The sequence below is a fragment of the Python bivittatus genome, unplaced genomic scaffold, assembly GCF_059951505.1.
Source record: "Python bivittatus isolate LINGU-HERP-01145 unplaced genomic scaffold, Pbiv_v1 ctg000690_np1212, whole genome shotgun sequence".
NCBI lineage: Eukaryota > Metazoa > Chordata > Lepidosauria > Squamata > Pythonidae > Python > Python bivittatus.
The window spans coordinates 16,593,325-16,609,535 of NW_028277096.1; the positions used below are offsets into that span (position 1 = coordinate 16,593,325).

Sequence of the window (16,211 nt, forward strand, 5' to 3'; positions counted from 1 at the left end):
GCGTCCACAATATGTTACGCTGGGCTGAAAAAGGGCCGTGCTAAATTTTGCTCCGGCCTATTGTTGGAATCCAGCTGTTGTCTCAACATGTTGTGCGAACCAGGCTCTCCCCATGAAGCCACAGTGGGGCTGATTTGGCTATAATCCATTCCACAAGTGTTGCAGTTCCAACAGCAATACTTGTTTATTAGGTGGACAGCTCGCCTTTTCTTCAGGAGCTGGAGGTGGCATAGTTTGCGCTCCCTCCAGTTCTTCTCCACAACAGCCACTCAGCAGCCCCGAGGCACAAAACAGGATTTCAGCACATTGGTCACATCATTTCGTTAGCTTAGGGTTCCGTGTATTGTGTAAATCCAGAAATCTGGGTTCAGAAATTTACAGTAAGTTAGCCACAAATAAATGCAGCCTATAAATTAGCTCTATTTATGGGGCCGAAGCCCCCTTCTCCTCAGGGACATCACTTAATAATTAGTTCATTGTCATTCGGGCGCCCTTTCGTGTGCAGAATAGGGGGCAAAGTCAAGCCATGGAGCATTGTGTGGAGTGCCGTGAGGATGGCTCAGCCAAGCCCTCTGGGTTTCTCCTCCAACGTCTTCCCAACTCTTGCATTAGTTAGCATTTTAGAGCTAATGAAATGCTTAGTTTTGTTAAGTAATGTTGGAGGGTCTTGTGCCTTTATGGTCGCCCCACCCCAAAAATTTACCATCAAGTTTTGGAATTCCCCTAAATTTCTGGGATCTTCTTCTGGAGCTGGGGGTGTCCTATTTGGACTGACTCTTGGAAAAATTGATTATTTTCCCACCGGCTGCTAGATCTGCCCCTTAGGATCAGGGAGCATCATTTCAAGAAGCAGAGACCTTGGTGATCTCTTATGCAGGGACATCCACCGCGATGGTCCCTCTTTTCAAAATGCCGGGCACAACCAGGCAATCGAAGCCTTTTTAATGTGTGTTGTTTGCTTTGCACACATGTGAAAAGGGACTGGGCTCTCTTGATTGTGTTCACCCTTTTGAGCATGATCTGTGCTCTTATGCAGAAGCAATAGATGCAGATTTACAATACAAGCAGATTGTCTAATAGATTATTATTATATTGTATCTGTTTGCTTAAGGATGGTGGAGTTGTTTTCGCAGAAGACTCCTGGGTTCATTGAACCTGGTGTGCAACACCCAATTTATATCCAATGCAGAAATCTTTTTTAATGGCTTTATTCTGCAGAGTAAAGGGCACCTACACATTGACTTTTCAAGGCAAGTGGGCACCAGCTTGCAAATCAACACATCAGTGTTACAAATCACCATTCCATCAGTGTTGGCCAGTTTCCTTCAAGATGCGCACTCAGAGATCAACCAGTGATGCTGCTAAGTTTAGAACAGTGTTTCTCAACCTCAGCAATGTTAAGATGTGCGGACTTCAACTCCCAGAATTCCCCAGCCAGCATACTAGCTGGGGAATTCTGGGAGTTGAAGTCCGCACATCTTAACATTGCTGAGGTTGAGAAACACTGAGTTAGAGGCCTTAACCAACATGCCATCTTGTGCGTAGAAAAATGACACCTTCTCAGGAGCGCCTCCACCAATTTCCCTCCTTTTAGTTTGCCCTTGCTGGCAACTTCTGCCTCCTTCTTCCTCTTTACCCCATAACATACACACTTTCACACCAAACACCTGCATAGAGCTGTGTGCACATAACACATATCCATGATCTTTCAGAAATTGTTTTGCTGAAGCGTTTAAAGTCGAAATACAATAACAAGGTTGGGTTCTAAAGCCTAACTTTATAATTTCATGGTTTTATGGTTTTTATAGTTCTGGGTTTTATTGTTGTGGTAAGATATCCAGAGTTCTGTTTTAAGATGGGCTGCCCTTCAAATCAAATCAAATCAAATCAAATCAAATCAAATCAAATGATACCACCAGCCTAAACATGGCTTCTTTTGCTTAACTGATGTTGCTGCATTTTTTATTTGCTGTCCTCTATGACAGTTTTTAAGGGCTATATAGCTTTTGAGAGTTGGGTTTTTTTCAGAATGAACTTATACATTTTTAAAAATGATAGAAAAGCTATAAACGAATAAAGAAATAATTGTAACAAGAAGAGGGTATCTTTTTTTAAATATTGCAATTTTAAAGAATTAAAAATATACTGCAGTTTTTAAAAGAGAAAGACAGGGAAAACAATATACACAAACAAATGAAAAGAGAAATATCCAACCAATTGATTTGTTACGAAATTGTAACACCGGGAAAAAAGAAAATAAATATAAATAAATAAAATGTGAAGTAAGCATGAAAAATAGAGCTGATAGATAATATAGTTAGAGCAGCAACTAAAGAACTGTGATACATTTCTAATCTTTCCACCTTTTCACATCCCTGTTCCTCACCAGAAAATACCCCTTTAGGAAGGAAAGAGGAAAGACTGTACAGTTCTGTTGGACTGGCGGTGCTAAGCACCCTGAGTTGGGCTTCTCTGCTGAAAATGTTATTCTATGAAAAAGACAAATGAAAATTAAAACATAAACTTCCCCCCACGCTGAAAACTGACATGACGTGAGAACATTGTTTCAGATTAATAAATATTAATTCAAGCATTATATCTTATATCTGCCTTGAGATGAGATGAAGGCTGTAGCTAAGATTGGTAACCCAAGGTCCCAAGATGGAGAAATGGGACCTTGCACAGGATTTTTAATTTCCATTGACAATTTCTTTCTATGTGGTCTTCCTTATTGTGAGAAGCATCTTACATTCGTTTTTTTAGGGAAAGACAGTATTACTATGACCCGGTGGCGATGGAGTAAGCATTCCAGTTTCTTAAGGTCAGGTCTACTTATCTGGCACAATCTGCTGCTTAAGCTGCTCAGCGTCCCAAACTACTAGAAACTGAGACTTTTCTTTGGCGTCACAGTGACAAGCAGATACAAAAGCTGCAGTTTAACGTACATGCACTTCCAAGTGTATTCATACAGTAATGCAGGGTTTCTCAACCTTGGCAACTTTAAGATGAGTGGACTTCAACTCCCAGAGTTCCCCAGCCAGCATGCTTTACAATGTACGGCTGGGGAATTCTGGGAGTTGAAGTCGGCGCATCTTAAAGTTGCCAAGGCTGAGAAACACTGCAGTAATGAAATGTAATGAAGAGTTTATTACAGTCAAAGGACCAAAGAACAAACATAATAACAGAGTAATAAAGAAAGAAAACAGCATACATATTGACTTTTCATGGGAAGCAGTCATTCCGAAAATAGGTTCTTCCTGCATCTAGTCCTGACAGCCAAAAATTTAGCCAATGCCAATGCCATTAGGCTTCAAGTAAGATGGGAGAAAATTTGCATATGCCTGGTTTAAACGCCCTGGTTGAAAAATCAGTAAAGGGGAAATAAAGGTTTGTCTCAGATCAGAATACAATCCACAAACCAAAGGGATGTGCTTCACAAGCTGCACTCTTGAGTTCTTACGAGCGCAGAGTCTTCGTATGGCCTGGAATCTGACTATTGAGAGCTGTGATGGAAAGCCGTCCAACTGCGCCTTTGCCAAAGAAATCTGATAAGTACTGAGACTTAGACTGGTTAATCATGAGGCCATACGCCAATTATTTTTATAATAGATGCTTAAATGAACTGGGGAACAGGCTGGGTTAGCTTTACTAATCAAGTCCTGCAAGCTCATATATAAAACAAGGACTGCCGTTGTAGCAGTGTGTCCTCGATCATTTCCTGCCTTTCTTTATTTTTCATTTGGTCGTACTTGACACCGCTGAAGTGTCACCAGATCTGATTTGGCCCAGAAAAAGTTTGCACCAGATGCTAGATGAAGCTAAAATGCACCTGCGTAAAGATTGGGGTCCAGCCATTCTTCGTGCAAATTGTATGAATGTCCTATGGTTTATTCATTTGGGCACAACAAAGATGGCTCCCTCTTGGCACCTTCTCTGCATCTACAAGATGATAAAGCAAACTGCAGAACTGTTGAATGCGCCTTCTTCCGTGTTGAGGTTAATGGGACAGAGAACTCTCCTGGGTGGTTGTAAGTCATTTCTTCTCTGCCTAGCGAAGGATTTCTTCATACAGTTTCTTCTTAACCTGTGGAACTTACAGCCACAAGATGTAACACTGACTACCAATGTACATAGTTTGTGCTGATGCACTCTCTCTGCTTCAACCCAACATTCAACCAATGAGAAGGAGCTCATACTTCAGGGTTGTAGTAACTCTTTAGATGGGCACAGCTCGATGGCTGAGTTAAAATCTTTGCACGCCAGTGGTAGTGAAATGAGAGCAATAATTCAACAAAACAAGGGGCTATCCGTATTATTTTAATGGGGGGCAAATTAAGAAAAGTGATGGGTGGGGAATTCTGGCTGGGGAATTCTGGGGGTTGAAATCTATGCATCGTAAAGGCTCTGAGATTGAGCAACATTGTTTTAAAGCCCCCCCCCCCTTTTTTTTTTTTTTTAGCAAAGTTGCTGTCATAGTTCCCAGGCATTTATCCATGACAGAAATATCAATCAGATGAGCAAATCGGGAAGGTGAATTAATATGTCTTTGGGCTGTGGCAGGTTCTGCATTTAACGGATACTTTTTTTTTCTTTTAAATTCTGGTTAGGCTGTTCCTTTCAGCGGTCCAATTTTGGGTTGCCTTAAAGGTGGCATGACCGTAATAGTCTCCGGTAATGTTTTGAAGCACTGCAAAAGGTGAGCCATCCAAATGGGGGATAAGAGGATTATATGAGAAGTTCACCCAAGAAATCCAAATCAGTTCTCAAAATATCTGGGCTGCTGTGGAACTTGTGAAGCCGCAACCCAAAACCAGCTCCATTTCTGAACAACTTTCAGTCCATATCGTGTAACCCTGGCATTGGTGGGAATGAGTTCTGAGAAGAAACGATGCTTTCCAGACAGATTGGAGGCTTTGCAAATAAACACACAGAAGTTGCTGGTCGCTTGGAGCCTTCACACTTCTTGCTTTCTCCCACATATGCTTCTTAAGTCACCCGTTCCCAGTGCATCCCAGTTGTAAAGGGTAGAACTGCGTAGTTCTGTACAGAAGAAGACGGGGTGTCTTTCAACCAAATCAGTTTGAAAATCCTAAAAATTAAAAGAGGAGCATCTCTCTCCCTCATGGACATGATGGAAATATGGAAGGTATCTCAGTCTGGGTCAAATTAGATACCCAGCACCCATTTTTGTCGGCTTCTGTTTCAAAAGGAATGAATGGTATATATACTCAAAAACCCAGATTAAATTTAGCCTGTGTCAAGCCATTGATAGTGGGATGAATGAATGAAAAATACAGTTTGTAAATGGTTTGCCAGGACCTTGTTCCATGATGTTTCTTCCATTTACCCTCATAGTGCATGACCCTCATCCATATGATTTCTCTTTCTCACTCTCTCTGCAGATTTGCAATTAATTTTCAGTGTGGCAGATCCCAAGATATCGCTTTCCATTTCAATGTCCGTTTTGACCAGAAGTGCGTTGTGTGCAATTCACATGAAAATGGGGGCTGGCAACATGAAGAAAGGAACTACGACATGGTCTTCCACAAAGGCCACCCTTTTGAGATCCGATTTTTTGTGAATTACACCTCCTATGTGGTACTAAGACGATAAGTGCAAATACACTTGGCTTGGTTACAGATTTTATCTTGTGCCCATGGAAAAGCCCTTTAAATGTGTCAAATACAAAATTTGGCAAAACATCCCTTGTTGAGTGCAGAACTGCTATCTCGAGTGCAAAATGGGCCACGTCAATGCAACCATAAACTGGTGGATTTTGACCACAGTGTCTTTTGACCTGGACTTACCAAGTTATGGCTGATGTGGGTCTTCCGGGCTGTGTGGCCGTGTTCTGGAAGTTTTGTTTCCTAACATTGCGCCAGCACCTGTGACCGGCATCTTCAGAGTGCAGGAGCACAGACAAGAGCAGTTCTCTCTGTGCCCAGGGTGATGTGACCCTTCTGTGGGTATTTATAGAGATCTGGGGGGGGGGGAGGGGGGATTGGGTGTGTGTGTGGGGGGGTTGAGTTACTGAGTGGCTGCTTGTTTTGGTGTCAGCATCTGTGTGTATCTTCCTGGGGATTAGGCAGGGTTTTTTCTTCTATTGAATTGTTAACGAGGGGCTGCTGGGGGTGATTAGCAAGTTCATTGTGTGAACTGTTCACATGTCCTGGTGGTTGAGCTGAGTTCGTTGACCTTTTGCAGGCTGTATTTTTCAGGATCAGTAGCCAGGTTTTGTTGATTGTTAGACTCTCTAAAAACTGCAAAGAAGGGAGGAGAAAGCTGCTTTTGCTCTTTTCCCCTTCTTCACAGCACGAAGCCAGCCCCACCCCCACCCAGGACCGTCAAAGAGGGCACCCCTCGCCCCCTCCCTCACCCGGCAGTGCCTGGGGCTGGCAACTTCCTGCCCGCTTCCCCACTGACTTGATTGTGGGAAGCGGGCAGGAAGTTGCCCCGCCTAACGACCAGGCATTCACTTAATGACAGCAACCAGGACTGCCGGGATTGTGGTCGCTAAGATAAGCAGTCACATGATAATTCGCTTAACGACTGCATCGCTTAGCGACCTGAATTCCAGTCCCAGTTGTGCTTTGTTCTGTCACTGTTGTTGTTCTTGTTGTGGTTTGATGTGACAAGTTGCTACCTTTCTTTCTGCATGTGCCAGGTTTTCATAGATGGAAGGGAATATTTGGAATTCAAGCACAGGATCCCCTTTTCCCACGTGGATACCATTGGAGTCTCAGGGGAAGTAGATCAGATCTCAATTAACTTCCAAGACTCTACTGTAAGTGTTCCATTTGTTCATTGTATTTATAAAACACCTCTCCTGCATTTCTCTGATTAACAAATAAGTGCACTTATTTTTCTTGGGTTTGAATGTGTGAAGAATTTAGAGGGGAGAAATATATGCCTTTCCTGTTTCCCCCCAGTCTTTGAAAAATGCAAATATTTTCTTACAGTTTCCAGAGTGGCCTGGGACAAAGATCAAAAAGTCAAGATGGTAGCCCCAACCCAATGGTCAAGCCCCACCCCATTCTTACGTGTGTCACAGGCATGACGCACATCAGAGACACAGCTTTGCATGGTAGTAGCCACCATTTTGACTTTTTTGACCCTTCCCGGATGCCTGACAGGGTCAGTAGCACTGGAGTACTCATCACACCCATCCATCTTTCAAAGTTGAGCAGGATTTTGTTTCCAAATATTTGAATCAGGGTTTCAAAGCATCAAGTTTGGAATTAAGGAAGTTCTTCCTTTTTTTTTTTTAATGAGTTTGATGGTCAGGAGCCATATTTATAATTTTGGGGGTGGGGGGCAGGGGATGTATTGTAAAGGATGCTCATCACAGCTGTTGCCAAAGTAGGGATTTAGGTGGGTTGTATTTCAGCATCATCTAGGATGGGGTACCACAGCCAGTTTAGTGTAGGGGTTAAGGCACCAGGCTAGAAGCCGGGAGACCATGAGTTCTAGTCCTGTCTTAGACACAAAGCCAGCTGGCTGCAGTCTCTGAGAATCGGACACAATTGAATGGATTCACACACACACATACAGAGCTGGTAGGGGCTTGGCATCCCACCAGTAGAGATGGGAGTGTTTTTTTTTAACCCCTCCCCTGCTGTCATCAATTGTCGATTGTCCCTTATTACAACCAATTTTCCTATTGCAATAGGAACAGGGAAAATTAGCTACGAGCATATCGGAGATGTTCTGTGGGTACAGAACCAGTCCCCTTTTCTTTATGCCAAGTTTAACTCAGGCATAAAAGCAGAAATTCACCCTCCTTTTACTTATAGAGGGATTTCAAAACTGCGCAAATGACGTACCCCGGCAAGGAAGCACATCAAGAAGCTATTTTTAATTTCAGTAAATTTAATTGTACGCTAATTTTGATTAGAAGAAAGCTCCCTTTGTTTAATCAACAGAATTCTAATGTCATCCATAGAAAGACAGCTAGTGTAGTGTGGTGGTTACGGTGTTGAACCAGGACTGGAAAAAATAGGTTCACGTCCATCCTCAGTCATGGAAATCCACCGTGTGAGTTTGGGTCAGTCACTCTCTTTTCCGTGTTGGAAATTAGAACCAATCTGTTCATTGGCATTTCATTTTACAATAGGACTTAACATGTAACTTTTAATTTCCTTTCCTTCCCCCTGCACCCAATTCTTCTCCTTTTCCTCTTCAGACTGAACAGTAGCAGCATGGTCATCCCGTTTGAATGATTTGCTCTGGGAGATCTGGAATCCAGTAATCAAAAAATATAGCTTGCTGTGTTTTAATGGTCCTTTGCTTGCGTTTTTCCTCTGTGCCGTTCACACGCTCAGGAAAACCTGTTTGCGATCTTAAATGGAGAATCCCCACGTTATGGAAGGAGAAGATGGTGAGACCGCACCCACGCTGCCCTAGCAATATGGATGTTTGATGTGTTTTTGTGATTGTAAAAATTTTTTAAAATGTAAAAAAAAATTAAAATGTTTACATTTGGATTACTTTTTTCTTTGTAAATTAATGGTTAATAATAAATGTGATATCAATCAATCAATCAATCAATCAATCAACTTATTTGGTCATAGACCAGCAAATAAAACAATTTTTTAATTGTCACAATTAATTAAGATAAAAAAAGAGAAACACATAAAATTCTAAAATATCTAAGAAAAATTAGAGGCGATACTATGGCATAGCGTACAAACTGTAGAACAGTACTTAGCTGTGGTCAATGAAATGGAATCAGATTGATAGCTCTCCAGTTTCCTCTAAAGAGAATAAAAATAAATTTGCACAGGGCAAAGACTGGGAAAAGCTGCCGACTTGTGATGGCTCCACTGAATTCATGGCAAAACAAGCCTCCATTAAAAACAATTTGGACCCGTTAAAAAGCGCTTTTGATGTCTTTGCACAAAAACACATAGAAAGACCCTCTGCCTTTTTGAAGCTGAAGCCGAAACAGACAATCTAGTGAAGGGGTACCGCTTAGGGCAAAAGAATAATAAATTACGAGCCAATAAAGGTGTCAATCTGATTATCGAGGGAGGTGTGCAAGTACTCAAAGAAGTTACCTCATCCAAGCTGACCTGCTTCTTGCAATTAAATCAAGCTGCTCTTCGTATATCTTTGAACAGCCTTAACTCCAGTCACTGGGTCTCCAGAAAAGCAATGGTAATGTGATGGACTGGAATGGTGGGAGGGGAGTAAAGAATGTGCTCTCATCTCCAGAGGAGCGAGAAAGAGATAAGCGGAGGAGACTGGCACCTCCCTAAGAAAATCCATCGGTGTGAACTGGCTGAGCCTGGGAACTGGTTTCATTCTGGGAACATTCTTGTTAAGGGGTTGTAGCTAATAAACCTTGCTGGATTGATTCTGCATGGTCTCCTGGAGTTCCTTGGGCTAGGCCTGACAGGTAACTTCTCAGGGACAGCATTTTCACTGCCACCGCCGGCAAATAGATCTGTGCCTGGCTAAGTGACTTCCAAGCTGGCCTGGCAGCAAACCAGTTTTACCAACCTTCAAGCAATCTACCACCCATGTTGCTTCAAATGAACTCTTTCCTGGCTACTTTTCCAATCAGAGTTTTTCATAATGTAGGGGCCATTCCTTTGCTCAGCTCTGCTGCTTCTGATTCACACAGACCGCCAAACGTAAAGCCTGCCATTAACAAGAGTATCGCCACTCCCTGCTCGTCTTTGGCTAAGCCAGGACACGGGGCGTAACATCGTTATGCAAAATGAGGCTAAATTTGATACGGAGGAGGCTGTTCTTGTCAGAGCCTTTGGGGTCCTATTCAAGGTAGAGCCAGAAGATATTTTGCAAAGGTTGGACAGTCTTAAAAAAACTCTGCTGGCTACTATTGGCACAGGTGACCCACTTATTGAGTTGGTAACTCCCAAAACATTGCATTATCAGTTCTTTATGGGGGGGGGGGGTAGGGTAGCTGGAACACATCAGGTATTTTCATAAGAACTTTATTAAGTTATGAAAAGCATAAAGATAAAAGCCAACAAGAATGAATAATCAAGGAGAAAAGCAGAGTTAGAAGTAAAGAAAGAATGCAAAAGTGATGGAAAGTAAAGAAAAGGGAAAAAATGAAAAATTACAGAAAGAATGACTTCTGACTTCTTATACAGCAGATATAGATAAATCATATAATGACCTCTTACTCTAGAACTACATCTTAACATGCATATTTTGTATAACCTATTAATTCAACTAATCGTCAAATCCATATATTGTAATTTCACTTTTTTTCTGTCTCCTGCAGAAAGTCCCAAAGGGGCTTTCAACTGGCATTAAAGTTAGTCGATGTTTTTTCTCTAAGCAATTTTGCCATCTCAGCCAACTCCATCATCGTCACCATCCGTTCTTCCATTGTAGGTGATGTTGAGTCTTTTCACCTTTGGGCACAACATCAGGCATTTTCAGATGACCAGAGGGTCGAGTTGAGTTGTTAGTCCCTTGTAATGATGCTGAAGAGAGCCCTTTAGGTTCCAATAAGCCACTCTATGGAAGCTTAGCTACCGAAACTGCGGTTACTCTTAAAGCTCCTTCTATCCCAAGGCCAAAATCTGATACAAGGGACTCCCCTTGGTCTCCCAGATCTTCCTCCAGAAGATCCAGCGCACTTAAAATCTTACCAGAATCTCTATCCTTGCTCTCTTGGAACATTGCTGGATGGGAAGCCAGAAAAAGAGATCCTGCCTTTTTAAGCTATATTTCCCAGTTCAGTATACTTCTGTCTCAAGAGACATGGTCAATCAATGATCTGTTTAATGAGGGATATAAATCTTTATCCCGCCCAGCAGTTCCCGGCTTCGGATGAGGGAGACATCGTGCTGGTTTGAGCATTCATATTTCAATTGCTCTTAATACTGAGATCATGTCACTAGACTCATCTGAGAATTTTGCATGGTCATTTTAAATTTTTCTGTTGAGAAATTGCTCCTCCTTAATTTCTATATACCACCCAACATCAGTCGATTGTGCATTGCAGAACTTTGGGCAAAAGCAGAAATGGACATCAATAATGTTCAATTATGCTTTCCAACTGCCCATATTGTCATAGCAGGGGACTTCAGCGTTAGACTAGATCCGAATGATAATCAAATTGTTTGCCAAATTCCTCCGAATTCCACCTAACTTGCAGACTGCCCCCCCCCCCATTAGAGAATCTAAAGATCATGTCGGAGATGTCAGGGGTTTACATATGTCGCAGACTTTTTTTTTTAGATTTTTTTTTAAACCCGCCTTTATTATTTTTATAAATAGCTCAAGGCAGCGAACATTCCTTCCTCTTCCTATTTTCCCCATAACAACAACCCTGTGAGGTGAGTCAGGCTGAGAGAGATGCTGGCTGGGAAACTCTGGGAGCTGAAGTCCACACATCCTAAAGTTGCCAAGGCTGAGAAACACTGATCTCGCCACTCCCTGCACCTGATCAAGCAAGATGCAGCTCAGAAAACCTTACACCTTTTAGTAAAGTTTGTTGGTCAGGAAAAGTGCTCCTGGAGGCCTTCTGTTCTTTGACTAACACAGCTCTCCTCCAACAATTTGCGCTGCATAGTGAATGATAAAGATGACCTCAAGTCACGTTGTCCTAGTGACAACATGGACATGTCTATATCCTTTTATTGGCAATGATATAGAAGTGGAGGGCCCTTGTTTCTCTCAGGCTGTTTTTTTGACTGCCCAGTCTTGTCTATGGCCGTGAGATTCCTAGTGGTCTCCCATCCAAGAACAAGCCTGAGCTGGTTGTGGTTGGACTCTGGGTGATTTTATGGACTGGCCCCTGTTGTTTTCTTGGCAGAAGTACAAAAATGGCTCCCCATTGACTTCTCCTGGGATTTTTGTTGACTTCCTTGTCTAGACTAGAGCTTTGGGATTTCCTAAATGGTTTAAGTCCATCCATCTACTCATGTAGTCCAACCCTGTTTGGTTATTTTTATATTCAGGGTCAGCCTGTTTGGTCTAGGAGCCAGTGGTGTCTGGGAAGGGGGTCAGAAAAGTCATTATGGTAACTGCAGCCCTGTGAGAGAAATGTTTATCAGAGAAATGCAGGAGAGGTGTTTTATAAATACAATGAACAAATGGAACACTTACAGTAGAGTCTTGGAAGTTAATTGAGATCTGATCTACTTCCCCTGAGACTCCAATGGTATCCACGTGGGAAAAGGGGATCCTGTGCTTGAATTCCAAATATTCCCTTCCATCTATGAAAACCTGGCACATGCAGAAAGAAAGGTAGCAACTTGTCACATCAAACCACAACAAGAACAACAACAGTGACAGAACAAAGCACAACTGGGACTGGAATTCAGGTCGCTAAGCGATGCAGTCGTTAAGCGAATTATCATGTGACTGCTTATCTTAGCGACCACAATCCCGGCAGTCCTGGTTGCTGTCATTAAGTGAATGCCCGGTCGTTAGGCAGGGCAACTTCCTGCCCGCTTCCCGCAATCAAGTCAGTGGGGAAGCGGGCAGGAAGTTGCCAGCCCCGGGCACTGCCGGGTGAGGGAGGGGGCGAGGGGTGCCCTCTTTGGTGGTCCTGGGTGGGGGTGGGGCTGGCTTCGTGCTGCGAAGAAGGGGAAAAGAGCAAAAGCAGCTTTCTCCTCCCTTCTTTGCAGTGTGAAGGCAGCCTGTAGGGCCCAGCAGCTAGGCCGGGCACACCTCATCAGCCACAGGAGCAAGAAGATGCTAGTTTATATGTTTACTTACATACATAGGATACAGCTTAATTAACAGTCACTTAATATAATTCCTTTTTAATGAATTCAAGATTTTAATAACTCAAACACTGATATATTGTGAAAGAAAACGTGCACAAAAATTTTGTAAATACCTTTAAGATAATCTTATTTATTCTTATTGGTATCTGTATAAAGATATTATAAACTAAAAATAATAGGTTGGAACAAATTATGACCTATTTGCTCAACCAATTGGTTAAGGGAGGGGGAATGCATTTCTTGATGATGCCTCTTTCTTCTTCCAGTCTTTGGTGACCTCCAGAATGTGCTTCATAGAATGGAGGAACCCACCAGATTATTGTGAACTATGTAAGGAAGGGAAATAAGAGCATAAGAGGAGAATGTAGGATCATGCCAATAATCTATCTAGAAACCTGTTCCCCACAGTGCGTAATGGGGCTGGCAGTCTTACTGGCATGGCTGGTGGGCAAAGGTAGTCTGTTCTAGGAACAACACATTATATGCAGCCTTTGCAGCATTTAAAACAGGAAATATGACAAAAATATGAGTATGTTATCACTATTATATATATTGTACAATATGACAGAAATAGTCTGACATCACAAAAGTACTTAGATTTCATTCAGTGAAGAAGACTCACTCAGTTCAAGACAGAGAGAGAGATGGAAGAAAATTGGATTTTTCAAATACTGGGGCCAGGGAGATAAAACATATAAAGCTAGAACTGTGGACAAAGCAGACACAGAGACTAAAAGGGACTATACTTCTTGACAAACAGGAAAGCTAAGGATAAACGTTTATGGATTGTAAAAAGTAGCAGGTCAACTGGGGCAACAGATTGCAGGGCGGAAGGGGGCGAAAAGGGCAGAGATGGGAGGGAGATAGGCAGGTGGGGGGAGCTGAAGTGCCCCTGCGGTCATAAGTACAGGCAGGCTGCCAAGCACCCGAATTTTGATCACGTGACCATGGCAGCTCTGCGAAGGTCGTAATTTTGGGGACTGGTCATAAGTCCCATTGTTCAGCACTGCCGTAACTTCAGACAGTCACTGAACAAACAGTCATTAGGTGAGGACTACCTGTAAGGCACAACTGGGAAGTCACAAACCAAGATTTAGAAATTACAAGGACCAGATTCACACAAAACACTTAAACCAAGTTTTGATTAACAGTGTTGTGTGAATTTGCTGAACGTGGGAGAATGTAAGGAGCACTCAGACATAACTTGGTAATGTATTGTTGAAGGCTTTCACGGCCGGCATACAACGGCTGGTGTGGGTCTTCCGGGCTGTGTGGCCGTGTTCTGGAACGTTTCGCCAGCACCTGTGACCGGCATCTTCAGAGTGCAGGAGCACAGACAGGAGCAGTTCTTTCTGTGCCCAGGGTGATGTGACCCTTCTGTGGGTATTTATAGAGATCTGGGGGGGGGGAAGGGGGGGATTGGGTGTGTGTGGGGGGGGGTTGGGTTACTGAGTGGCTGCTTGTTTTGGTGTCAGAATCTGTGTGTATCTTCCTGGGGATTAGGCAGGGTTTTTTCTTCTATTGAGTTGTTAACGAGGGGCTGCTGGGGGTGATTAGTATGTTCATTGTGTGAACTGTTCACACGTCCTGGTGTTGAGCTGAGTTCGTTGACCTTTTGCAGGCTGTATTTTTCAGGATTGGTAGCCAGGTTTTGTTGATTTTTAGACTCTCAGCCCAAAGACATATTAATTCACCTTCCCGATTTGCTCATCTGATTGATATTTCTGTCATGGATAAATGCCTGGGAACTATGACAGCAACTTTGCTTAAAAAAAAAAAAGGGGGGGGGGCTTTAAAACAATGTTGCTCAATCTCAGAGCCTTTACGATGCGTAGATTTCAACCCCCAGAATTCCCCAGCCAGAATTCCCCACCCATCACTTTTCTTAATTTGCCCCCCATTAAAATAATACGGATAGCCCCTTGTTTTGTTGAATTATTGCTCTCATTTCACTACCACTGGCGTGCAAAGATTTTAACTCAGCCATCGAGCTGTGCCCATCTAAAGAGTTACTACAACCCTGAAGTATGAGCTCCTTCTCATTGGTTGAATGTTGGGTTGAAGCAGAGAGAGTGCATCAGCACAAACTATGTACATTGGTAGTCAGTGTTACATCTTGTGGCTGTAAGTTCCACAGGTTAAGAAGAAACTGTATGAAGAAATCCTTCGCTAGGCAGAGAAGAAATGACTTACAACCACCCAGGAGAGTTCTCTGTCCCATTAACCTCAACACGGAAGAAGGCGCATTCAACAGTTCTGCAGTTTGCTTTATCATCTTGTAGATGCAGAGAAGGTGCCAAGAGGGAGCCATCTTTGTTGTGCCCAAATGAATAAACCATAGGACATTCATACAATTTGCACGAAGAATGGCTGGACCCCAATCTTTACGCAGGTGCATTTTAGCTTCATCTAGCATCTGGTGCAAACTTTTTCTGGGCCAAATCAGATCTGGTGACACTTCAGCGGTGTCAAGTACGACCAAATGAAAAATAAAGAAAGGCAGGAAATGATCGAGGACACACTGCTACAACGGCAGTCCTTGTTTTATATATGAGCTTGCAGGACTTGATTAGTAAAGCTAACCCAGCCTGTTCCCCAGTTCATTTAAGCATCTATTATAAAAATAATTGGCGTATGGCCTCATGTTTAACCAGTCTAAGTCTCAGTACTTATCAGATTTCTTTGGCAAAGGCGCAGTTGGACGGCTTTCCATCACAGCTCTCAGTAGTCAGATTCCAGGCCATACGAAGACTCTGCGCTCGTAAGAACTCAAGAGTGCAGCTTGTGAAGCACATCCCTTTGGTTTGTGGATTGTATTCTGATCTGAGACAAACCTTTATTTCCCCTTTACTGATTTTTCAACCAGGGCGTTTAAACCAGGCATATGCAAATTTTCTCCCATCTTACTTGAAGCCTAATGGGACTTGGCACTGGCTAAATTTTTGGCTGTCGGGACTAGATGCAGGAAGAACCTATTTTCGGAATGACTGCTTCCCATGAAAAGTCAATATGTATGCTGTTTTCTTTCTTTATTACTCTGTTATTATGTTTGTTCTTTGGTCCTTTGACTGTAATAAACTCTTCATTACATTTCATTACTGCAGTGTTTCTCAGCCTTGGCAACTTTAAGATGCGCCGACTTCAACTCCCAGAATTCCCCAGCCGTACATTGTAAAGCATGCTGGCTGGGGAACTCTGGGAGTTGAAGTCCACTCATCTTAAAGTTGCCAAGGTTGAGAAACCCTGCATTACTGTATGAATACACTTGGAAGTGCATGTACGTTAAACTGCAGCTTTTGTATCTGCTTGTCACTGTGACGCCAAAGAAAAGTCTCAGTTTCTAGTAGTTTGGGACGCTGAGCAGCTTAAGCAGCAGATTGTGCCAGATAAGTAGACCTGACCTTAAGAAACTGGAATGCTTACTCCATCGCCACCGGGTCATAGTAATACTGTCTTTCCCTAAAAAAACGAATGTAAGGTGCTTCTCACAATAAG

The 16,211-nt window shown here is 42.7% G+C and overlaps 1 protein-coding gene across 1 annotated transcript; it reads left to right on the forward strand.

Moving 5' to 3' along the window:
* The first annotated feature begins 4,234 nt into the window (after positions 1-4,234).
* On the forward strand, positions 4,235-8,408 carry LGALS9 (galectin 9). The gene is made up of 5 exons (XM_088152564.1): positions 4,235-4,309; positions 4,608-4,696; positions 5,403-5,598; positions 6,665-6,784; positions 8,183-8,408. Exons 1-5 carry the CDS (start codon positions 4,235-4,237, stop codon positions 8,192-8,194), a joined length of 492 nt encoding a protein of 163 aa, XP_088008690.1. The 3' UTR covers positions 8,195-8,408.
* The last annotated feature ends 7,803 nt before the right edge of the window (positions 8,409-16,211 follow it).

What these genes read in the sequence shown, in the direction of transcription:
- LGALS9 (XM_088152564.1), top strand. Translation starts at nt 4,235, where the DNA reads ATGGCTGAGTTAAAATCTTTGCACGCCAGTGGTAGTGAAATGAGAGCA. An exon ending in GTTTTGAAGCACTGCAAAAG is followed by an intron (nt 4,697 to 5,402) that starts GTGAGCCATCCA and finishes CTCTCTCTGCAG; the next exon opens with ATTTGCAATTAATTTTCAGT. An exon ending in TGAATTACACCTCCTATGTG is followed by an intron (nt 5,599 to 6,664) that starts GTACTAAGACGA and finishes TGCATGTGCCAG; the next exon opens with GTTTTCATAGATGGAAGGGA.